This window comes from Coregonus clupeaformis, unplaced genomic scaffold (assembly GCF_020615455.1).
Source record: "Coregonus clupeaformis isolate EN_2021a unplaced genomic scaffold, ASM2061545v1 scaf0032, whole genome shotgun sequence".
NCBI classification, from domain to species: Eukaryota; Metazoa; Chordata; class Actinopteri; order Salmoniformes; family Salmonidae; genus Coregonus; species Coregonus clupeaformis.
The window spans coordinates 412501-437645 of NW_025533487.1; the positions used below are offsets into that span (position 1 = coordinate 412501).

The 25145-nt window shown below is 45.7% G+C and overlaps 1 protein-coding gene across 2 annotated transcripts in view; it reads left to right on the forward strand.

The window, feature by feature from the left end:
* LOC121544565 (sorting nexin-9) overlaps positions 1 to 23838 on the forward strand; it is a 37563-nt gene extending 13725 nt beyond the window's left edge. For both annotated transcript variants that reach the window (XM_041854520.2, XM_041854519.2), the window contains exons 8-18: positions 1477 to 1602; positions 2427 to 2544; positions 20043 to 20173; positions 20810 to 20913; positions 21027 to 21130; positions 21645 to 21722; positions 21887 to 21963; positions 22379 to 22468; positions 22656 to 22770; positions 22867 to 22958; positions 23418 to 23838. In XM_041854520.2, coding sequence (XP_041710454.1) covers positions 1477 to 1602; positions 2427 to 2544; positions 20043 to 20173; positions 20810 to 20913; positions 21027 to 21130; positions 21645 to 21722; positions 21887 to 21963; positions 22379 to 22468; positions 22656 to 22770; positions 22867 to 22958; positions 23418 to 23465 — 1083 coding nt within the window. In that variant the 3' untranslated portion in view covers positions 23466 to 23838. The remainder of the gene's footprint in view (positions 1 to 1476; positions 1603 to 2426; positions 2545 to 20042; positions 20174 to 20809; positions 20914 to 21026; positions 21131 to 21644; positions 21723 to 21886; positions 21964 to 22378; positions 22469 to 22655; positions 22771 to 22866; positions 22959 to 23417) is intronic.
* Positions 23839 to 25145: the final 1307 nt, after the last annotated feature.

A 25145-nucleotide genomic window follows, 5' to 3' on the forward strand; every position in this document is an offset into this window, starting at 1 on the left:
CTCTACATTACGTCACATTACATTACTCTGCATTACATTACTCAACATTACTTTACTCTACATTACTTTACATTACTCTACATTACATTACTCTACATTACTTTACATTACATACATTACATACATTACATTACTCTACATTGTATTACTCTACATTACTCTACATTGTATTACTCTACATTACTCTACATTACTCTACATTACATTACTCTACATTACTCTACATTACATTACTCTACATTACGTTACATTACTCTACATTACATTACTCTACATTGCATTACTCTACATTACATTACTCTACATTACTCTACATTACATTACTCTACATTACTCTACATTACTCTACATTACTCTACATTACTCCACATTACATTACATTACTCTACATTACATTACTCTACATTGCATTACTCTACATTACATTACTTTACATTACTCTACATTACTCTACATTACTCTACATTACTCTACATTACTCTACATTACATTACTCTACATTACATTACTCTACATTACATTACTCTACATTACATTACTCTACATTACTTTACATTACTCCACATTACATTACTCTACTCTACATTACATTACTCTACATTACTCTACATTACATTACTCTACATTACTCTACATTACTTTACATTACTCTACATTACATTACTCTACATTACATTACTCTACATTACTCTACATTACTCTACATTACTTTACATTACTCTACATTACATTACTCTACATTACATTACTCTACATTACTCTACATTACATTACTCTACATTACTCTACATTACATTACATTACTCTACATTACATTACTCTACATTACTCTACATTACATTACTCTACATTACTCTACATTACTTTACATTACTCTACATTACATTACTCTACATTACATTACTCTACATTACATTACTCTACATTACATTACTCTACATTACATTACTCTACATTACATTACTCTACATTACATTACTCTACATTACTTTACATTACTCTACATTACTTTACATTACTCTACATTACATTACTCTACATTACATTACGCTACATTACATTACTCTACATTACATTACTCTACATTACATTACTCTACATTACATTACATTACTCTACATTACTCTACATTACTTTACATTACTCTACATTACATTACTCTACATTACATTACTCTACATTACGCTACATTACATTACTCTACATTACGTTACATTACTCTACATTACATTACTCTACATTTGCATTACATTACTTTACATTACATTTACAAGGCATTACATTTACATTACATTAAATTCACATTACATTACATTTACATTAAAATTGCATTACATTTCTGGGGGAAAGAATTCTGCTACTGCAGATGGTAATAGCCAATGTAGTAATTGTGTCTGTGTGTGTGTGTCTGTGTGTGTGTCTGTGTCTGTGTCTGTCTGTGTCTGTCTGTCTGTGTGTCTGTGTCTGTGTGTGTAGATGGGAGATGTGGGGCCAGTGTGGCTGTATCCCCAGTCTCCCCTTGACTGTGTCGTGGCTGATCCTAAAAAAGGCTCTAAGATGTACGGTCTGAAGAGCTACATTGAGTACCAGGTCACACCCAATGTGAGTATCACACACACACACACTAGTGCTGAGCGATTAGTGCTTTTTGAGGTCGTTTCAGTTCGGTAAATGTTGTTTTATTGTTTCCGGTTTTGATTTAAAATAATAATAATGTTGGTCTTAAAATTATTTGTAAAGCCAAATATTGAGAACATTCAATTGTCTTATTACTTATTTTATTTGATGACTTTTTTTTAATTATTTAATTATTTTCAGTCATGATCTCTGCTCAGGCAGTAGCAGCCAGCCAACCAACCAACCATCTAACGTTATCTCTGTCAACAAGTCATCCTATTTAGATAGGCTACTACCTAATATGCTTGCAGAGCTGTCTGACGAAATCACAATTTTAGTAGATAAAGCATACTTTCAAGACTGCTAATTACCAAAGTGACACAACTATCAATCGAGTATAGCTACCTCACCAACAGTCTCTATCCCTCTGGTCATTGTGCTGTGTACATTCCTCTCTCATGCGTCTTTCTGGGGCCAGAAGAGCAGGGCAGGTAGTACAGGCGCAATGGATTATGGGCATCGTAGTTAATTACCATGTTTTCTGCCCTGAACTAAGTTGAATATCTTCTGTTGAAAACTACAACTTCCAACGTCCCACAGTTCGTTCTTGATCTGATTTCTCTCTAGAGAAACAGCACGTTTGAGCTCACAAAAAAAAAACTAACTAAATGGAATTTAAGTAAATTAACCGTCGTCGGTCAATTAGTTGTTTAATAAGCAAAAAAAAAGTATACATTGATCGCTCAGCACCAACACACACACACACACACACACACTTCTCTGACTCTTTTTTTGTGTGTTTTCTACAGACGACCAACAGACCTGTCAATCACAGGTATAAGCATTTTGATTGGCTGTATGAGCGCCTGTTGGAGAAGTTTGGTTCCGCCGTCCCAATCCCCTCGCTGCCTGACAAACAGGTCACAGGTCAGTGGTTTCCATGAGTTGTGGGCTGAAAAAAAAACCTGGCTTTAGAAAATATGTATTGAGTTGTGTGCGTGTGCGTGTGCGTGTGCGTGTGCGTGTGTGTGTGCAGGGGCATCCTTCGAGCATAAATAGTTCTGTATTGGAGCCTGTTTACAATGGCCGTCTAGTGGCTGTTCGCTGCTCGGGCACCCCAATGGTGGAACAAGCTCCCCCACGACGCCAGGACAGCGGAGTCACTGACCACCTTCCGGAGACACTTGAAACCCTACCTCTTTAATGAATACCTGGAATAGTCTAACAGTAATCATTCTACACCCCCCCCCCTTCCCCCAGTGGTGGTTGTCCCACTGGCTATCCTATGTTGAATGCACCAATTTGTAAGTCGCTCTGGATAAGAGCGTCTGCTAAATGACTTAAATGTTAAATGTAGTGAGCTCATGAATAGTTCTGTATTGGAGACGATGGCCGTCTAGTGATCTCTATCTGTGTTATTGATTCACCTGACCGCCCATAAGCACAAAATGTCTGCACACATGACTGTAAGGCACTTTGGATAAAAGCATCTGCTGAAGGGCTTTGGTTATTAAAGTGAAGGCGGACTGTATGAGGAGGTTTTGTAATTGACTGGTTCGGAGTTCAGATTGTCACTACCTGTTAGAATGCGGATGAAGTAGGGGATGAGATGAATCCAATTATCTGGTTTATTTTACACGCACAGCAAAGACAAACCGAGGGGGAGAATATGATGGTGGATGTTGTTGGCTTGTAAAGCCGGTAGGTTGGGTTGTAGTGGTTTAGGAGGGATAAAACACATATCAGGGTCAAATCAACATAAAAGGTGCATGAATGATCGAGTAGTGCTGCCGGGTGAATAAACAGGAAGGAAATGGGCTTAACGGTAACATGTCACTAACAGGAAGGAAATGGGCTTAACGGTAACATGTAATTAACAGAAAGGAAATGGGCTCAACGGTAACATGTCACTAACAGGAAGGAAATGGGCTTAACGGTAACATGTAATTAACAGGAAGGAAATGGGCTTAACGGTAACATGTAATTAACAGGAAGGAAATGGGCTTAACGGTAACATGTCATTAACAGGAAGGAAATGGGCTCAACGGTAACATGTCACTAACAGGAAGGAAATGGGCTTAACGGTAACATGTAATTAACAGGAAGGAAATGGGCTTAACGGTAACATGTCATTAACAGGAAGGAAATGGGCTTAACGGTAACATGTAATTAACAGGAAGGAAATGGGCTTAACGGTAACATGTCATTAACAGGAAGGAAATGGGCTTAACGGTAACATGTAATTAACAGGAAGGAAATGGGCTTAACGGTAACATGTAATTAACAGGAAGGAAATGGGCTTAACGGTAACATGTCATTAACAGGAAGGAAATGGGCTCAACGGTAACATGTCACTAACAGGAAGGAAATGGGCTTAACGGTAACATGTAATTAACAGGAAGGAAATGGGCTTAACGGTAACATGTCATTAACAGGAAGGACATGGGCTTAACGGTAACATGTAATTAACAGGAAGGAAATGGGCTTAACGGTAACATGTCATTAACAGGAAGGAAATGGGCTTAACGGTAACATGTAATTAACAGGAAGGAAATGGGCTCAACGGTAACATGTCACTAACAGGAAGGAAATGGGCTTAACGGTAACATGTCATTAACAGGAAGGAAATGGGCTTAACGGTAACATGTCATTAACAGGAAGGAAATGGGCTTAACGGTAACATGTAATTAACAGGAAGGAAATGGGCTTAACGGTAACATGTCATTAACAGGAAGGAAATGGGCTTAACGGTAACATGTCATTAACAGGAAGGAAATGGGCTCAACGGTAACATGTCATTAACAGGAAGGAAATGGGCTTAACGGTAACATGTCATTAACAGGAAGGAAATGGGCTTAACAGTAACATGTCATTAACAGGAAGGAAATGGGCTCAACGGTAACATGTCATTAACAGGAAGGAAATGGGCTTAACGGTAACATGTAATTAACAGGAAGGAAATGGGCTCAACGGTAACATGTAATTAGCAGGAAGGAAATGGGCTCAACGGTAACATGTAATTAACAGGAAGGAAATGGGCTTAACGGTAACATGTCATTAACAGGAAGGAAATGGGCTTAACGGTAACATGTAATTAACAGGAAGGAAATGGGCTTAACGGTAACATGTAATTAACAGGAAGGAAATGGGCTTAACGGTAACATGTCATTAAAAGGAAGGAAATGGGCTCTGCGGTAACATGTAATTAACAGGAAGGAAATGGGCTTAACGGTAACATGTCACTAACAGGAAGGAAATGGGCTTAACGGTAACATGTAATTAACAGGAAGGAAATGGGCTTAACGGTAACATGTCATTAACAGGAAGGAAATGGGCTTAACGGTAACATGTAATTAACAGGAAGGAAATGGGCTTAACGGTAACATGTCATTAACAGGAAGGAAATGGGCTTAACGGTAACATGTCATTAACAGGAAGGAAATGGGCTCAACGGTAACATGTCATTAACAGGAAGGAAATGGGCTTAACGGTAACATGTCATTAACAGGAAGGAAATGGGCTTAACAGTAACATGTCATTAACAGGAAGGAAATGGGCTCAACGGTAACATGTCATTAACAGGAAGGAAATGGGCTTAACGGTAACATGTAATTAACAGGAAGGAAATGGGCTCAACGGTAACATGTAGTTAGCAGGAAGGAAATGGGCTCAACGGTAACATGTAATTAACAGGAAGGAAATGGGCTTAACGGTAACATGTAATTAACAGGAAGGAAATGGGCTTAACGGTAACATGTAATTAACAGGAAGGAAATGGGCTTAACGGTAACATGTAATTAACAGGAAGGAAATGGGCTTAACGGTAACATGTAATTAACAGGAAGGAAATGGGCTCTGCGGTAACATGTAATTAACAGGAAGGAAATGGGCTCAACGGTAACATGTAATTATGTCACGAACGTCTGAAGGAGCGGACCAATACGCAGCGCGTGGAGTGAACATGATGACTTTATTAATTAAAGCAACCACGAAGAAAACAACAAATGACGATACGTGAAGTTCAAATACTGATACAGACTAACAGCAACACGGAAACAATAACCCACAAAACAAAGGAGAAAACACACAGAATATATATGGCTCCCAATCAGAGATAACGAGCCGACAGCTGACACTCGTTACCTCCGATTGGGAGTCATAGACCAATCACCACTAGACAAAACAAAATGAAACTCACCCATCCCCAACACCACCAAATGAAATACACCCAAACACATGAAAATGAACAACCCTGGCTCAATTATAAAAGTCCATAGAGCCAGAGTGTCACAGTACCCCCCCTTAAAGGTGCGAACTCCGGGCGCACCAACATCAGGACTAGGGGAGGGTCTGGGTGGGCGTCTGTCCACGGTGGCGGCTCTGGCCCCGGTCGTGATCCCCACCCCACCACAGTCACAACCTGCTTCGGTAGCCTCCTCCCAATGACCACCCTCCAACTAACCCCACCTGGACTAAGGGGCAACACCGGACTAAGGGGCAGCATCGGCCTAAGGGGCAGCACCGGGATAAGGGGCAGCACCGGGATAAGGGGCAGCACCGGGACAAGGGGCAGCACCGGGCTAAGGGGCAGCACCGGACTACGGGGCAGCACCGGACTACGGGGCAGCACCGGGCTAAGGGACAGTACCTGACTAAGGGGCAGCACCGGACTAAGGGGCAGTACCAGGCTGAATGGCGGATCCCGGCTGGTCGGCTCTGGCGGATCCCGGCTGGACGGCTCTGGCGGATCCCGGCTGGACGGCTCTGGCGGATCCCGGCTGGACGGCTCTGGCGGATCCCGGCTGGACGGCTCTGGCGGATCCCGGCTGGACGGCTCTGGCGGATCCCGGCTGGACGGCTCTGGCGGATCCCGGCTGGACGGCTCTGGCGGATCCCGGTTGGACGGCTCTGGCGGATCCCGGTTGGACGGCTCTGGCGGATCCCGGCTGGACGGCTCTGGCGGATCCCGGCGGGACGGCTCTGGCGGATCCCGGCGGGACGGCTCTGGCGGATCCAGGCCGGACGGCTCTGGCGGATCCTGGCGGGACGGCTCTGGCGGATCCAGGCTGGACGGCTCTGGCGGATCCTGGCTGGACGGCTCTGGCGGATCCTGGCTGGACGGCTCTGGCGGATCCTGGCTGGACGGCTCTGGCGGATCCTTGCTGGACGGCTCTGGCGGATCCTGGCTGGACGGCTCTGGCGGATCCTGGCTAGACGGCTCTGGCGGATCCTGGCTAGACGGCTCTGGCGGATCCTGGCTGGACGGCTCTGGCGGATCCTGGCTGGACGGCTCTGGCGGATCCTGGCTGGCTGACGGATCTGGCTGCTCATGGCTGGCTGACGGATCTGGCTGCTCATGGCTGGCTGACGGATCTGGCTGCTCATGGCTGGCTGACGGATCTGGCTGCTCATGGCTGGCTGACGGATCTGGCTGCTCATGGCTGGCTGACGGATCTGGCTGCTCAGGCTGGCTGACGGATCTGGCTGCTCATGGCTGGCTGACGGATCTGGCTGCTCATGGCTGGCTGACGGATCTGGCTGCTCATGGCTGGCTGACGGATCTGGCTGCTCATGGCTGGTTGACCGATCTGGCTGCTCATGGCTGGCTGATGGTGCTGGCTGGGCGGCTGGCGGTGGAGGCGGACCCCAGCCTCGGATTGCAGTCATCACCTCCAGCAGGGCGGCTCCCATCTGCAGGAGCTGCTCTTTCTGGTCCCGAACCTGAGCTTCCAGTCTAGTATGGGCTGCGTCGGCTCCTGCTGATTCCATAGCAGGTGTATGATTCTGTCTGGCGGAAGGCTCTAGCGGCTCCGATCTGGCGGACGGCTCTGAAGGCTCATGGCAGACGGACGGCTTTGCAGGCTCAGTACAGACGGGCGGCTTATGCAGCGCTTGGCAGACGGGCAGTTCAGACGCCCTAGGGCAGACGGGCAGTTCCAGCGCCGTTGGGCAGACGGGCAGTTCAGGCGCCGTTGGGCAGACGGCAGACTCTGGCCGGCTGGCGACGCACATCGTGGACCTGGTGCGTGGAGTAGGAACAGGCCGGTCCATACCGGGAACACACACCACTGGCCTTAACTGGGGATCAGGAACGGGCCGGACCGGACTGGTAACACACTTCAGTCTCTCATGCCGTGCCACAACAACTTCCCTCCTTCTACTCGCCAATGGCTCCCGTACTCCGTTAGCCTTCTCTCCTTTTCTCCCTGTGGCAGCCTCCTGCTGCCCAGCTGCCCAAACCATGTGCCCCCCCCAAAAAATTTCTTGGGGTTGCCTCTCTTCCACGGGCTTCCAGCCTCGCCTTCGCGCTGCCTCCTCGTACCACCTCCTCTCGGCTTTGGCTGCCTCCAGCTCTTCACGAGGGCGGTGATATTCCTCCGGTTGTGCCCAAGGACCCTTTCCATCCCGAATCTCCTCCCATGTCCAAAAATCCTTAGGAGGCGTCCATAACTCCTGTGTAGGTAGGTCCTGTTGCCGCTTGTTACGCTGCTTGGTCCTTTTGGGGTGGGTTATTCTGTCACGAACGTCTGAAGGAGCGGACCAATACGCAGCGCGTGGAGTGAACATGATGACTTTATTAATTAAAGCAACCACGAAGAAAACAACAAATGACGATACGTGAAGTTCAAATACTGATACAGACTAACAGCAACACGGAAACAATAACCCACAAAACAAAGGAGAAAACACACAGAATATATATGGCTCCCAATCAGAGATAACGAGCCGACAGCTGACACTCGTTACCTCCGATTGGGAGTCATAGACCAATCACCACTAGACAAAACAAAATGAAACTCACCCATCCCCAACACCACCAAATGAAATACACCCAAACACATGAAAATGAACAACCCTGGCTCAATTATAAAAGTCCATAGAGCCAGAGTGTCACAAATTAACAGGAAGGAAATGGGCTTAACGGTAACATGTAATTAACAGGAAGGAAATGGGCTTAACGGTAACATGTCATTAACAGGAAGGAAATGGGCTTAACGGTAACATGTAATAAGCATTATTATAACAGCGTTTCCACCCTTATGTCTTCATCAGGCATCCATATCCCAGGTAGGGGTGGAAGGTCCTATATGTATGTATGTATGTATGTACGTATGTATGTATGTATGTATGTATGTATGTGTATATATAGGGGCAGTACTCGGTGACATCACTTCCTGAAACAGGAGGTAAAAATATATAACAGGTTCACAATATTAACATTCAAAGTATCAAAATATATGATCATACACAAGGAATGTAATCAATCAATTTTATTTTATATAGCCCTTCGTACATCAGCTAATATCTCGAAGTGCTGTACAGAAACCCAGCCTAAAACCCCAAACAGCTAGTAATGCAGGTGTAGAAGCACGGTGGCTAGGAAAAACTCCCTAGAAAGGCCAAAACCTAGGAAGAAACCTAGAGAGGAACCAGGCTATGAGGGGTGGCCAGTCCTCTTCTGGCTGTGCCGGGTGGAGATTATAACAGAACCATGCCAAGATGTTCAAAAATGTTCATAAGTGACAAGCATGGTCAAATAATAATCAGGAATAAATCTCAGTTGGCTTTTCATAGCCGATCATTAAGAGTTGAAAACAGCAGGTCTGGGACAGGTAGGGGTTCCATAACCGCAGGCAGAACAGTTGAAACTGGAATAGCAGCAAGGCCAGGCGGACTGGGGACAGCAAGGAGTCACCACGGCCGGTAGTCCCGACGTATGGTCCTAGGGCTCAGGTCTCTCAGTTGGCTTTTCATAGCCGATCATTAAGAGTTGAAAACAGCAGGTCTGGGACAGGTAGGGGTTTCGTAACCGCAGGCAGAACAGTTGAAACTGGAATAGCAGCAAGGCCAGGCGGACTGGGGACAGCAAGGTGTCAGCATGCCCGGTAGTCCTGACGTATGGTCCTAGGGCTCAGGTTCTCAGAGAGAAAGAGAGAACGAGAGAATTAGAGAGAGCATACTTAAATTCACACAGGACACTGGATAAGACAGGAGAAGTACTCCAGGTATAACCAACTAACCCCAGCCCCCCGACACATAAACTACTGCAGCATAAATACTGGAGGCTGAGACAGGAGCGGTCCGGAGACACTGTGGCCCCATCCGAAGAAAGCCCGGACAGGGCCAAACAGGAAGGATATAACCCCACCCACTCTGCCAAAGCACAGCCCCCGCACCACTAGAGGGATATCCTCAACCACCAACTTACAATCCTGAGACAAGGCCGAGTATAGCCCACAGAGGTCTCCACCACAGCACAAACCAAGGGGGGCGCCAACCCAGACAGGAAGATCACGTCAGTAACTCAACCCACTCAAGTGACGCACCCCTCCTAGGGGACGGCATGAAAGAGCACCAGCAAGCCAGTGACTCAGCCCCTGTAACAGGGTTAGAGGCAGAGAACCCCAGTGGAGAGAGGGGAACCGGCCTGGCAGAGACAGCAAGGGCTGTTCGTTGCTCCAGAGCCTTTCCGTTCACCTTCACACTCCTGGGCCAGACTACACTCAATCATATGACCTACTGAAGAGATAAGTCTTCAGTAAAGACTTAAAGGTTGAGACCGAGTCTGCGTCTCTCACATGGGTAGGCAGACTGTTCCATAAAAATGGAGATCTATAGGAGAAAGCCCTGCCTCCCGCTGTTTGCTTAGAAATTCTAGGGACAATTAGGAGGCCTGCGTCTTGTGACCGTAGCGTACGTATTGGTATGTACGGCAGGACCAACTCGGAAAGATAGGTAGGAGCAAGCCCATGTAACGCTTTATAGGTTAACAGTAAAACCTTGAAATCAGCCCCTTGCCTTAACAGGAAGCCAGTGTAGGGAAGCTAGCACTGGAGTAATATGATCAAATTTCTTGGTTCTAGTCAGGATTCTAGCAGCCGTATTTAGCACTAACTGAAGTTTATTTAGTGCTTTATCCGGGTAGCCGGAAAGTAGAGCATTGCAGTAGTCTAACCTAGAAGTAACAAATGCATGGATTAATTTTTCTGCATCATTTTTGGACAGAAAATTTCGGATTTTTGCAATGTTACGTAGATGGAAAAAAGCTGTCCTTGAAACAGTCTTGATATGTTCGTCAAAAGGAGAGATCAGGGTCAAGAGTAACGCCGAGGTCCTTCACAGTTTTATTTGAGACGACTTTACAACCATCAAGATGAATTGTCAGATTTAACAGAAGATCTCTTTGTTTCTTGGGACCTAGAACAAGCATCTCTGTTTTGTCCGAGTTTAAAAGTAGAAAGTTTTCAGCCATCCACTTCCTTATGTCTGAAACACAGGCTTCTAGCGAGGGCAATTTTGGGGCTTCACCATGTTTCATTGAAATGTACAGCTGTGTGTCATCCGCATAGCAGTGAAAGTTAACATTATGTTTTCGAATAACATCCCCAAGAGGTAAAATATATAGTGAAAACAATAGTGGTCCTAAAACGGAACCTTGAGGAACACCGAAATGTACAGTTGATTTGTCGGAGGACAGACCATTCACAGAGACAAACTGATATCTTTCCGACAGGTAAGATCTAAACCAGGCCAGAACTTGTCCGTGTAGACCAATTTGGGTTTCCAGTCTCTCCAAAAGAATGTGGTGATCGATGGTGTCAAAGGCAGCACTAAGGTCTAGTAGCACGAGGACAGATGCAGAGCCTCGGTCTGACGCCATTAAAAGGTCATTTACCACCTTCACAAGTGCAGTCTCAGTGCTATGATGGGGTCTAAAACCAGACTGAAGCATTTCGTATACATTGTTTGTCTTCAGAAAGGCAGTGAGTTGCTGCGCAACAGCTTTTTCTAAAATTTTTGAGAGGAATGGAAGATTCGATATAGGCCGATAGTTTTTTTATATTTTCCGGGTCAAGGTTTGGCTTTTTCAAGAGAGGCTTTATCACTGCCACTTTTAGTGAGTTTGGTACACATCCGGTGGATAGAGAGCTGTTTATTATGTTCAACATAGGAGGGCCAAGCACAGGAAGCAGCTCCTTCAGCAGTTTAGTAGGAATAGGATCCAGTATGCAGCTTGAAGGTTTAGAGGCCATGATTATTTTCATCATTGTGTCAAGAGATATAGTACTAAAACACTTAAGTGTCTCTCCCGATCCCAGGCCCTCGCAGAGCTGTGCAGATCCAGGACAGCTAAGCCCTGGAGGAATACGCAGATTCAAAGAGGAGTCCGTAATTTGCTTTCTAATGGTCATGATCTTTTCCTCAAAGAAGTTCATGAATTTATTACTGCTGAAGTGAAAGCCATCCTCTCTTGGGGAATGCTGCTTTTTAGTTAGCTTTGCAACAGTATCAAAAAAGAAATTTTGGATTGTTCTTATTTTCCCTCGATTAAGTTGGAAAAGTAGGATGATCGAGCAGCAGTGAGGGCTCTTCGGTACTGCACGGTACTGTCTTTCCAAGCTAGTCGGAAGACTTCCAGTTTGGTGTGGCGCCATTTCCGTTCCAATTTCCTGGAAGCTTGCTTCAAAGCTCGGGTATTTTCTGTATACCAGGGAGCTAGTTTCTTATGACAAATGTTTTTCGTTTTTAGGGGTGCAACTGCATCTAGGGTATTGCGCAAGGTTAAATTGAGTTCCTCAGTTAAGTGGTTAACTGATTTTTGTCCTCTGACGTCCTTGGGTAGGCAGAAGGAGTCTGGAAGGGCATCAAGGAATTTTTGTGTTGTCTGAGAATTTATAGCACGACTTTTGATGCTCCTTGGTTGGGGTCTGAGCAGATTATTTGTTGCGATTGCAAACGTAATAAAATGGTGGTCCGATAGTCCAGGATTTTGTGGAAAAACATTAAGATCTACAACATTTATTCCATGGGACAAAACTAGGTCCAGAGTATGACTGTGGCAGTGAGTAGGTCCAGAGACATGTTGGACAAAACCCACTGAGTCGATGATGGCTCCGAAAGACTTTTGGAGTGGGTCTGTGGACTTCTCCATGTGAATATTAAAATCACCAAAAATTAGAATATGATCTGCTATGACTACAAGGTCTGATAGGAATTCAGGAAACTCAGAGAGGAACGCTGTATATGGCCCAGGAGGCCTGTAAACAGTAGCTATAAAAAGTGATTGAGTAGGCTGCATAGATTTCATGACTAGAAGCTCAAAAGACGAAAACGCCATTTTTTTTTGTAAATTGAAATTTGCTATCGTAAATGTTAGCAACACCTCCGCCTTTGCGGGATGCACGGGAATATGGTCACTAGTGTAACCAGGAGGTGAGGCCTCATTTAACACAGTAAATTCATCAGGCTTAAGCCATGTTTCAGTCAGGCCAATCACATCAAGATTATGATCAGTGATTAGTTCATTGACTATGACTGCCTTTGAAGTGAGGGATCTAACATTAAGTAACCCTATTTTGAGATGTGAGGTATCACGATCTCTTTCAATAATGGCAGGAATGGAGGAGGTCTTTATCCTAATAAGATTGCTAAGGCGAACACCGCCATGTTTAGTTTTGCCCAACCTAGGTCGAGGCACAGACACAGTCTCAATGGGTATGGCTGAGCTGACTACACTGACTGTGCTATTGGCAGACTCCACTAAGCTGGCAGGTTGGCTAACAGCCTGCTGCCTGGCCTGCACCCTATTTCACTGTGGGGCTAGAGGAGTTAGAGCCCTATCTATGTTGGTAGATAAGATGAGAGCACCCCTCCAGCTAGGATGGAGTCCGTCACTCCTCAGCAGGTCAGGCTTGGTCCTGTTTGTGGGTGAGTCCCAGAAAGAGGGCCAATTATCTACAAATTCTATCTTTTGGGAGGGGCAGAAAACAGTTTTCAACCAGCGATTGAGTGCTGAGACTCTGCTGTAGAGCTCGTCACTCCCCCTAACTGGGAGGGGGCCAGAGACAATTACTTGATGCCGACACATCTTTCTAGCTGATTTACACGCTGAAGCTATGTTGCACTTGGTGACCTCTGACTGTTTCATCCTAACATCGTTGGTGCCGACGTGGATAACAATATCTCTATACTCTCTACACTCGCCAGTTTTAGCTTTAGCCAGCACCATCTTTAGATTAGCCTTAACGTCGGTAGCCCTGCCCCCTGGTAAACAGTGTATGATCGCTGGGTGATTTGTTTTAAGTCTAATACTGCGGGTAATGGAGTCGCCAATGACTAGGGTTTTCAATTTGTCAGAGCTAATGGTGGGAGCCTTCGGCGTCTCAGACCCCGTAACGGGAGGAGTAGAGACAAGAGAAGACTCAGACTCAGACTCGCTACATAATGGGGAAAACCGGTTGAAAGTTTCTGTCGGCTGAATGAGCGACACCGGTTGAGCATTCCAACAGTATTTCCCTCCAGAAGCCATGAGAAAGTTGTCCGGCTGCGGGGACTGTGCGGGGGGATTTATACTAACGTTACTATCTGTACTTACTGGTGGCACAGACGCTGTTTCTTCCTTTCCTACACTGAAATTACCCTTGCCTAACGATTGCGTCTGAAGCTGGGCTTGTAGCACAGCTATTCTCGCCGTAAGGCGATCGTTCTCCTGTATATTATGAGTACAGCGACTGCAATTAGAAGACATCATGTTAATGTTACTACTTAGCTTCGGCTGTTGAAGATGTTGACGAACCATGTCCAGATAAAGCGTCCGGAGTGAAAAAGTTGCGATGGAAAAACTAAAAATATAAACGGTAATTAAAAACAATGTAATCAATATTTACAGTAATATATACACACACACACACACACACACACACACACACACACACACACACACAATATTCAATTAGGATTTTAAAAAAAATATATATATATATATAAAAACGGTTTTAAATCGAACTCCTCATTAAGGCCAAGAGGAGACTGTGTTGAGCCTGTGGATCAATTTATAGTCCACGTGTATTGGGGAGGGCAGGCAGTGGATAAACTGAGCAGTATAATAAGAGTCGGTAGCAGCAGTTGTGATGTGTGTGTGTGTGTGTAGCATGAATTTATACACTGAGTGGACAAAACATTAGGAACACCTTCCTAATACTGAGTCGCACCCCGTTTTGCCCTCAGAACAGCCTCAATTCGTCAGGGCATGGACCCTACAAGGTGTCTTAAGCATTCCACAGGGATGCTGGCCCATGTTGACTCCAGTGCTTCCCACAGTTATGTCAAGATGGCTGAATGTTCTTTGGGTGGTGGACCATTCTTGATACACACGGGAAACTGTTTAGCGTGAAAAACCCATAAGTTGTGGCAGTTCTTGACACAAACCGGTGCGCCTGGCACCTACTGCCTTACCCTGTTCAAAGGCACTTAAATATTTTATCTTGCCCATTCACCCTCTGAATGGCACACACACACACAATCTGTCTCAATTGTCTCATAGCTTAAATATCCTTCTTTAACCTGTCTCCTCCCCTTCATCTACACTGATTTGAAGTGGATTTAACAAGTGACATCAATAAGGAATCATAGGTTTCACCTGGCTTCACCTGGTCAGTCTATGTCATGGGAACGAGCAGGGGTTCCTAATGTTTTGTATACTCAGTGCCATCAGAAAATATTCACACCCCTTGACCTTTTCCACATTTTGTTGTGTTCCAGCCTGAATTATTATGGATTAAATTGAGATTTTTTTTGTCACTGCCCTACACATAATACCCCATAATGTCAAAGTGGAATTGTGTTTTTAGAAATGTGTACAAAGTAATGAAAAATGGAAACTGAAATGTCATGAGTAAATAAGTATTCAACCCCTTTGTTATGGCAAGCCTAAATATATTCAGGAGCTTATCAAGTCACATTCATATAATAAGCTGCATGGACTCACTCTGTCTGCAATAATAGTGTTTAACATGATTTTTGAAAGAGTACCTCATCTCTGTACCCCACACATACAATTATCTGTAAGGTCCCTCAGTCGAGCAGTGAATTTCAAACACAGTTTCAACCACAAAAGACCAGTGAGGTTTTCAAATGCCTCGCAAAGAAGGGCACCTATTGATAGATGGGTAAAAATAAAAAAAAGCAGACATTGAACAACGATACAGACGTCCTTCCTAACTCCGTTGCCGGGGAGGAAGGAAACCTATCAGGGATTTCACCATGAGGCCAATGGTGACTTTAAAACAGTTAAAGAGTTTAATGGCTGTGATAGGAGAAAACGGAGGATGGATCAACAACATTGTAGTTACTCCACAATACTAACCTAATTGGCCGAGTGAAAAGAAGGAAGCCTGTACAGAATAAAAATATTCCAAAACATGCATCCTGTTTGCAACAAGGCACCAAAGTAATACTACAAAAAAATGTGGTAAAGAAATTAACTTTTTTTATCCTGAATACAAAGTGTGTCAAATACAATACAAGACATTACTGAGTACCACTCTCCATATTTTCAAGCATAGTGGTGGCTGCATCATGTTATGGGTATGCTCGTAATCGTTAAGGACTGGGGAGTTTTTCAGGATAAAAAATAAACAAGTTGGAGCTAAGCACAGGCAAAATCCTAGAGGAAAACCTGGTTCAGTCTGCTTTCCACCAGACACTGGGAGATGAATTCACCTTTCAGCAGGACAGTAACCTAAAACACAAGGCTTAATCTACAATGGAGTTGTTTACCAAGAAGACAGTGAATGTTTCTGATTGGCTGAGTTAGTTTTGACTTAAATGTACTTGAAAATCTACGGCAAGACCTGAAAATGGTTGTCTAGCAATGATCAACAAACAATTTGACAGAGCTGGTGTCACACCCTGGCTCTGGGGACTCTATATGTTGAGCCAGGGTGTGTAGTTTCTATGTGTTTTGTTCTATGTTCACAGTCTAGTTCTTGTATTTCTATGTTGGCCAGAGTGGTTCCCAATCAGAGGCAACGAGTGTCAGCTGTTGCTGGTTGTCTCTGATTGGGAGCCATATTTAAACAGTCTGTTTTCCCTTTGTGTTTGTGGGATCTTGTTCCTTTTGGTGTGTCCCGTGTTTGTTGTGTTTAACATAGGACGTCACGTTATCGTTTGTTGTTTTGTTGCTCGTTCATTCATTAAATAAAAGAAGTATGTTCGTTCATCACGCTGCGCCTTGGTCCACTCACTCTAACGATCGTGACAGCTGGAAGAATTTTGAAAATAATAATGGGCAAATGTACAGGTGTGGAAAGCTGTTAGACTTACCCAGAAAGACTCACAGCTGTAATCGCTGCCAAAGGTGATTCTAACATGTACACTGCTCAAAAAAATAAAGGGAACACTTAAACAACACAATGGAACTCCAAGTCAATCACACTTCTGTGAAATCAAACTGTCCACTTAGGAAGCAACACTGATTGACAATAAATTTCACATGCTGTTGTGCAAATGGAATAGACAACAGGTGGAAATTATAGGCAATTAGCAAGACACCCCCAATAAAGGACTGGTTTTGCAGGTAGTGACCACAGACCACTTCTCAGTTCCTATGCTTCCTGGCTGATGTTTTGGTCACTTTTGAATGCTGGCGGTGCTTTCACTCTAGTGGTAGCATGAGACGGAGTCTACAACCCACACAAGTGGCTCAGGTAGTGCAGCTCATCCAGGATGGCACATCAATGCGAGCTGTGGCAAGAAGGTTTGCTGTGTCTGTCAGCGTAGTGTCCAGAGCATGGATGCGCTACCAGGAGACAGGCCAGTACATCAGGAGATGTGGAGGAGGCTGTAGGAGGGCAACAACCCAGCAGCAGGACTGCTACCTCCGCCTTTGTGCAAGGAGGAGCAGGAGAAGCACTGCCAGAGCCCTGCAAAATGACCTCCAGCAGGCCACAAATGTGCATGTGTCTGCTCAAACAGGGCCCGACGTCCACAGGTGGGGGTTGTGCTTACAGCCCAACACCGTGCAGGACGTTTGGCATTTGCCAGAGAACACCAAGATTGGCAAATTCGCCACTGGCGCCCTGTGCTCTTCACAGATGAAAGCAGGTTCACACTGAGCACATGTGACAGACGTGATAGAGTCTGGAGACGCCGTGGAGAACGTTCTGCTGCCTGCAACATCCTCCAGCATGACCGGTTTGGCGGTGGGTCAGTCATAGTGTGGGGTGGCATTTCTTTGGGGGGCCGCACAGCCCTCCATGTGCTCGCCAGAGGTAGCCTGACTGCCATTAGGTACCGAGATGAGATCCTCAGACCCCTTGTGAGACCATATGCTGGTGCGGTTGGCCCTGGGTTCCTCCTAATGCAAGACAATGCTAGACCTCATGTGGCTGGAGTGTGTCAGCAGTTCCTGCAAGAGGAAGGCATTGATGCTATGGACTGGCCCGCCCGTTCTCCAGACCTGAATCCAATTGAGCACATCTGGGACATCATGTCTCGCTCCATCCACCAACGCCACGTTGCACCACAGACTGTCCAGGAGTTGGCGGATGCTTTAGTCCAGGTCTGGGAGGAGATCCCTCAGGAGACCATCCGCCACCTCATCAGGAGCATGCCCAGGCGTTGTAGGGAGGTCATACAGGCACGTGGAGGCCACACACACTACTGAGCCTCATTTTGACTTGTTTTAAGGACATTACATCAAAGTTGGATCAGCCTGTAGTGTGGTTTTCCACTTTAATTTTGAGGGTGACTCCAAATCCAGACCTCCATGGGTTGATAAATTTGATTTCCATTGATAATTTTTGTGTGATTTTGTTGTCAGCACATGTGAGAGATGTGAATACTTATGGAAATGTTTTGTTTTGTTGATATTTCTGTATTTCATTTTCATGTTTTCACTTTGTCATTATGAGGTATTGTGTGTAGATGGGTGAGTATAATTATTTTTTAAATCTATTTTGAATTCAGGCTGTAACGCAACAATATGTGGAATAAGACAAGGGGTATGAATACTTTCTGAAGGCAGTGTGTGTGCCTGAGTGGGTGTGTGCCTGAGTGTGTGTGTGGGCCTGAGTGTGTGTGTGTGTGGGCCTGAGTGTGTGTGTGGGCCTGAGTGTGTGTGTGGGCCTGAGTGTGTGTGTGGGCCTGAGTGTGTGTGTGGGCCTGAGTGGGTGTGTGTGCCTGAGTGTGTGTGTGGGCCTGAGTGTGTGTGTGCCTGGGTGTGTGTGTGGGCCTGAGTGTGTGTGTGGGCCTGAGTGTGTGTGTGCCTGGGTGTGGGTGTGTGCCTGAGTGGGTGTGTGCCTGAGTGGGTGTGTGCCTGAGTGGGTGTGTGCCGAGTGCCTGAGTGGGTGTGTGCCTGAGTGTGTGTGTGCCTGAGTGTGTGTGTGCCTGAGTGTGTGTGTGTGCCTGAGTGTGTGTGTGTGCCTGAGTGCCTGAGTGTGTGTGCTGTGTGCCTGAGTGTGTGTGTGCTGTGTGCCTGAGTGTGTGTGCTGTGTGCCTGGGTGTGTGTCCTGAGTGCCTGAGTGTGTGTGCTAAGGTGCGGAGAATCCGAGCACTCACTAACACACACAGAGGGTAGGAAAAGAGCATCACCATGAAAGGAGAAGGTTTGCTGTGTTCAGTTTGCTGTGATCAGGAGAGGAGAAGGTTTGCTGTGTTCAGTTTGCTGTGTTCAGGAGAGGAGAAGGTTTGCTGTGTTCAGGAGAGGAGAAGGTTTGCTGTGTTCAGGAGAGGAGAAGGTTTGCTGTGTTCAGGAGAGGAGAAGGTTTGCTGTGTTCAGGAGAGGAGAAGGTTTGCTGTGTGCAGGAGAGGAGAAGGTTTGCTGTGTTCAGGAGAGGAGAAGGTTTGCTGTGTGCAGGAGAGGAGAAGGTTTGCTGTGTTCAGGAGAGGAGAAGGTTTGCTGTGTTCAGGAGAGGAGAAGGTTTGCTGTGTTCAGGAGAGGAGAAGGTTTGCTGTGTTCAGGAGAGGAGAAGGTTTGCTGTGTTCAGGAGAGGAGAAGGTTTGCTGTGTTCAGGAGAGGAGAAGGTTTGCTGTGTTCAGGAGAGGAGAAGGTTTGCTGTGTTCAGGAGAGGAGAAGGTTTGCTGTGTTCAGGAGAGGAGAAGGTTTGCTGTGTTCAGGGAGAGGAGAAGGTTTGCTGTGTTCAGGAGAGGAGAAGGTTTGCTGTGTTCAGGAGAGGAGAAGGTTTGCTGTGTGCAGGAGAGGAGAAGGTTTGCTGTGTTCAGGAGAGGAGAAGGTTTGCTGTGTGCAGGAGAGGAGAAGGTTTGCTGTGTTCAGGAGAGGAGAAGGTTTGCTGTGTTCAGGAGAGGAGAAGGTTTGCTGTGTTCAGGAGAGGAGAAGGTTTGCTGTGTTCAGTTTGCTGTGATCAGGAGAGGAGAAGGTTTGCTGTGTTCAGGAGAGGAGAAGGTTTGCTGTGTTCAGGAGAGGAGAAGGTTTGCTGTGTTCAGGAGAGGAGAAGTTTGCTGTGTTCAGGAGAGGAGAAGGTTTGCAGTGTTCAGGCTGAGAGGTGGTGATTTGGGAGTGAGAATAGGTGTAGTGGGTAGGGGCGTGATCTGGACCAATTAGTTCAATCAGGAGTGGTCGTCAATACAATATTATTATTATTATTATTATTATTGTTATTATATCCATTCCTCCATCTTGTCAGGTCGTTTTGAGGAGGAGTTTATCAAGATGAGGATGGAGAGACTGCAGGGCTGGATGTGTCGGATGTGTCGACATCCTGTCGTCTCCAACAGTGACGTCTTCCAACTCTTCCTCACGTACAGAGACGAGAAGGTACACGCGCACACACGCACACACACACAGTCCACACACACACACAGTCCACACACACACACAGTCCACACACACACACACACACACACACACACAGTCCACACACACACACAGTCCACACACACACACAGTCCACACACACACACAGTCCACACACACACAGTCCACACACACACACAGTCCACACACACACACACACACACAGTCCACACACACACAGTCCACACACACACACACAGTCCACACACACACACAGTCCACACACACACACACAGTCCACACACACACACAGTCCACACACACACACAGTCCACACACACACACAGTCCACACACACACACAGTCCACACACACACACAGTCCACACACACACACAGTCCACACACACACACAGTCCACACACACACACAGTCCACACACACACACAGTCCACACACACAGTCCACACACACACCCAGTCCACACACACACAGTCCACACACACACACAGTCCACACACACACAGTCCACACACACACACAGTCCACACACACACACACAGTCCACACACACACAGTCCACACAGTCCACACACACACACTCGTGCAGGCCATCACTCTCTCTCAATGTGTGTGTGTGTGTGTGTGGATGGGTCAGGAGTGGAAGACCGGGAAGAGGAGAGCAGAGAAGGATGAGTGTGTTGGACCAATGATCTTCTCCACCATCGACCCTGAAGCTCCTGAGTTGGACCTTATAGAAGTGTACGTATGGTAGATATACCGACACACACTCACATAGATTTCAGATGCGTATTTGACATTGGTTCTTATCTGTGTGTGTGTGTGTGTGTGTGTGTGTGTGTGTGTGTGTGTAGGGAGCAGAAGTGTGAGTTGTTCAGTAAGTTCACTAAGGAGATGGATGATGGCGTTAAAGACCTGCTGATCGTTGGGAACCTACACTGGAAACGCTGCACAGGCTGTGAGGAGCAACACACACACACACAGGACTCACTTCCTGCCCTGAAAAACTACAAACTCTACCTACACTCCTCTCTGAAAACCCTTGTTTTATGTCCACACCCCAACTCAACCCTACTTTGTTAAAACTACAACTCCCTCCTAGCCATACTTTGTTAAAACTACAACTCCCTCCTAGCCATACTTTGTTAAAACTACAACTCCCTCCTAGCCATACTTTGTTAAAACTACAACTCCCTCTTAGCCATACTTTATTAAAACTACAACTCAACACTAACCCTACTTTGTTAAAACTACAACTCCCTCCTAGCCATACTTTATTAAAACTACAACTCAACACTAACCCTACTTTGTTAAAACTACAACTCCCTCCTAGCCATACTTTATTAAAACTACAACTCAACACTAACCCTACTTTGTTAAAACTACAACTCCCTCCTAGCCATACTTAGTTAAAACTACAACTCCCTCCAAGTCGTACTGCATTAAACCAGGTGTGTGTTTGATGTGTTCAGCTCTGCGTAAGGAGTACCAGAGGATTGGGAAGGCCTTTCAGAACCTGTCATCTGTCTTCAACACCAGTGGATATGCAGGTACTGACCGACTCCCATTATGCTTTATGCTCAATGATACTGGCTACTGTCAAAGTACTGTCACTAAAGTGTGTATGTGTGTGTGTGTGTGTGTGTGTGTGTGTGTGTGTGTGTGTGTATGTGTGTGTGTGTGTGTGTGTATGTGTGTGTGTGTGTGTGTGTAGGAGAGGCCACGCTCACAGACGCTCTCACAGCTGCAGGGAAAACGTATGAGGATATCGCACAGATCATAGCCGAGCAGGTAACACACACAGACCACCTATGTCATGGTTCTTCCTTCCCTGTTCTCCTCTCGCCCTTCTTCCTTCCTCTGATTACACTCTCTCTCTCTCCATCCCGCCCCCTCTTTCTCTCTCTGCCATTCTCTCCCTGTCTCTCTCTCTCCATCTCTCTCTCCATCTCTCTCTCTCTCTCTCTCTCTCTCTCTCTCTCTCTCTCTCTCTCTCTCTCTCTCTCTCTCTCTCTCTCTCTCTCTCTCTCTCTCTCTCTCTCTCTCTCTCTCTCTCTCTCTCTCTCTCTCTGTCTCTGTCTCTCTCTCTCTCATTCTCTCTCTGTCTCTGTCTCTGTCTCTGTCTCTCTCTCTCTCTCTCATTGTCTCTGAAGGTCGAACTACAGACCCTGAGTGAAAATAAACTGTGGTGATGTATTTCTTTCAGCCGAGAAAAGACCTTCATTTCCTGATGGAAACCAACAACGAATACAAAGGACTGCTAGGCTGCTTCCCTGATACTATAGGTGTACACAAGGTACACAACAGACTGTAAATTATTAAGTATTGTAGCCTGATACACATCAGATCACAACTAAGTTGAAGAAGTCGTTTGTTGAGCTGGTCCGTAACAGTAGAACCAATGGAATAGTCCTAAAAGTACAAACACCGCTCTCCAGGCGTGCTGGTCAAGGTAAATCAACTGTGTGTGTGTGTGTGTGTAGGCGGCTATAGAGAAGGTAAAGGAAGGGGATAAGATGGTGGCAGCAGGGAAGATCACCACTCAGGACAAAGTGACCATGGCCAAACGCACCAGCATCATGTCCTACTCACTACAAGGTAACACACACACACACACCTGCGCCCACACACACACACACACACCTGTTCACCTGTGTAACGCAACCTCTACCTGCCACCTGTGTTTCCATACAGCTGAGATGAATCACTTCCATAGCAACCGTATCTATGACTACAACAGAGTCATGCAGTTCTACCTGGAAGAACAGATCAGGTTCTATGAAACGGTAAGAGGGAGAGAGAGACTGTTATTGTCTTTCAAAACATAATGAAACTATCATATGGTTTGAAAGACAATATATTTTGAAAGACTATGTTTTGAAAGAAAGCCATATGTACTATATCACAAGTCTAAAGAGAGTAATAGTTGCATGCTCTGGTTAATGTAGGTCTGGTCTCCTGTTGCATGCTCTGGTTAATGTAGGTCTGGTCTCCTGTTGCATGCTCTGGTTAATGTAGGTCTGGTCTCCTGTTGCATGCTCTGGTTAATGTAGGTCTGGTCTCCTGTTGCATGCTCTGGTTAATGTAGGTCTGGTCTCCTGTTGCATGCTCTGGTTAATGTAGGTCTGGTCTCCTGTTGCATGCTCTGGTTAATGTAGTTGTCATCTCCTGTTGCATGCTCTGGTTAATGTAGTTGTCATCTCCTGTTGCATGATGATTAATGTAGTTTTCTTCTCATTGGTCAGATTGCTGAGAAGCTGAAGCAAACCCTGGGCCGGTTTACCACACTGTAAAGGGAAACGCACACAAACAAACCTTGTTCCTCTCCTCTCTGCTTCGTGGACCAACAACCTTAAACTGGATGGACTGGTGTCTGGATGATCTAGTTGGAAGACTGAGTCACCCTGTGCCTTTTTAACTACATGAGGAGCTAAATATAATAATAATATATGTTAATGTTACAGTGCAGAACAACATGTTAAATGTTTCATAACCCTCTAATTTTGCCTTATCTCATTTATTTATAATATAGATGTATGCAATATTTATATTTAATGTTTACTTTGTTTGGATGTTTTCTCTTTGTCTTATTATTCTTATTCTGGATAATGTGATTTAGAGAGGAGAGAGGGGAGACAGAGAGGGGAGACAGAGAGGGGAGACAGAGAGGGGAGACAGAGAGGGGAGACAGAGAGGGGAGACAGAGAGGGGAGACAGAGAGGGGAGACAGAGAGGGGAGACAGAGAGGGGAGACAGAAGAGAGGAGAGACCGAGAGAGGGGAGACAGAAAGAGAGGAGAGACTGAGAGGGGAGACAGAGAGGGGAGACAGAGAGAGAGAGACAGAAGAGAGGAGAGACCGAGAGAGGGGAGACAGAAAGAGAGGAGAGACTGAGAGAAGAGAGGAGAGACTGAGAGAAGAGAGGAGAGAGGGGAGACAGAGAGGGGAGACAGAGAGAGAGACAGAAGAGAGGAGAGACCGAGAGAGGGGAGACAGAAAGAGAGGAGAGACTGAGAGAAGAGAGGAGAGAGGGGAGACAGAGAGGGGAGACGGAGAGGAGTGAGGGGAGACTGAGAGACCGTGACAGAAAGATCATGTGACTCACCCACCCTGGCGCCCCCTCAAGCAAACACACTGCTGGCAGTGTTTCCCCTTTTCCATGACCTCCCTCCCTCCCTCCACACACACAAACACAGACACTCACAAAGCCATTTGACCACTCTCTGTATGCCCTCTCATTTATAGAACAACGCATACACACACACACACTCCCAATGCAACGCTGCAGATTGCTCATCCATCCATCTGAATTCTCTTTCTTTCTCTCTCTCTCTCTCTCTGTCTCTGTCTCTCTCTCTCTCTCTCTCTCTCTCTCTCTCTCTCTCTCTCTCTCTCTCTCGTGTGTGCTTGGAGAGTGAGGCTGTGCTTTTAACTTTAGGACCAAATGTAAACGAAACATTGATAAAAGGAACATGTTATCTATATTTATGACTCGTTTCAGGAAACTAGGCGTATGTCGCACGTCACTTCTTCACAGGAGAGCCATTTGAACGTAAACATACATTTTTTTTATTAAAATGCGTTTTTGGGCAGAAATGCCTTCTGAAACGTATCAACTTTCATGTGCCTTAATAGCAAAATTGTATGCCATCTGTAAATACTAATAAAATAAGAAGAATTATGAGCCTAGTTGGTTTAGCCACAGAAAAAGACAGGAACCTTCCCGCTACCCATGATTGGCTGAGATAATGGATGGGCTGGACATGCCAAGAGATGAGATCGGATTGGTCTACCATGTAACATGCTTCTGTCAATAACATGAGCTGCTCAGTATGTGTAGGTAATCCTTTCTAATGCAGCTTTTTTGAAAGATATCACGAAGAACTGCCAAAGTTTTGCTAATGCTCTCCACTTTCTGAAGGACGATTGTGCCATGTGACTCTCCGACTCTGTAAATGAATGAGAAGTTGAGGA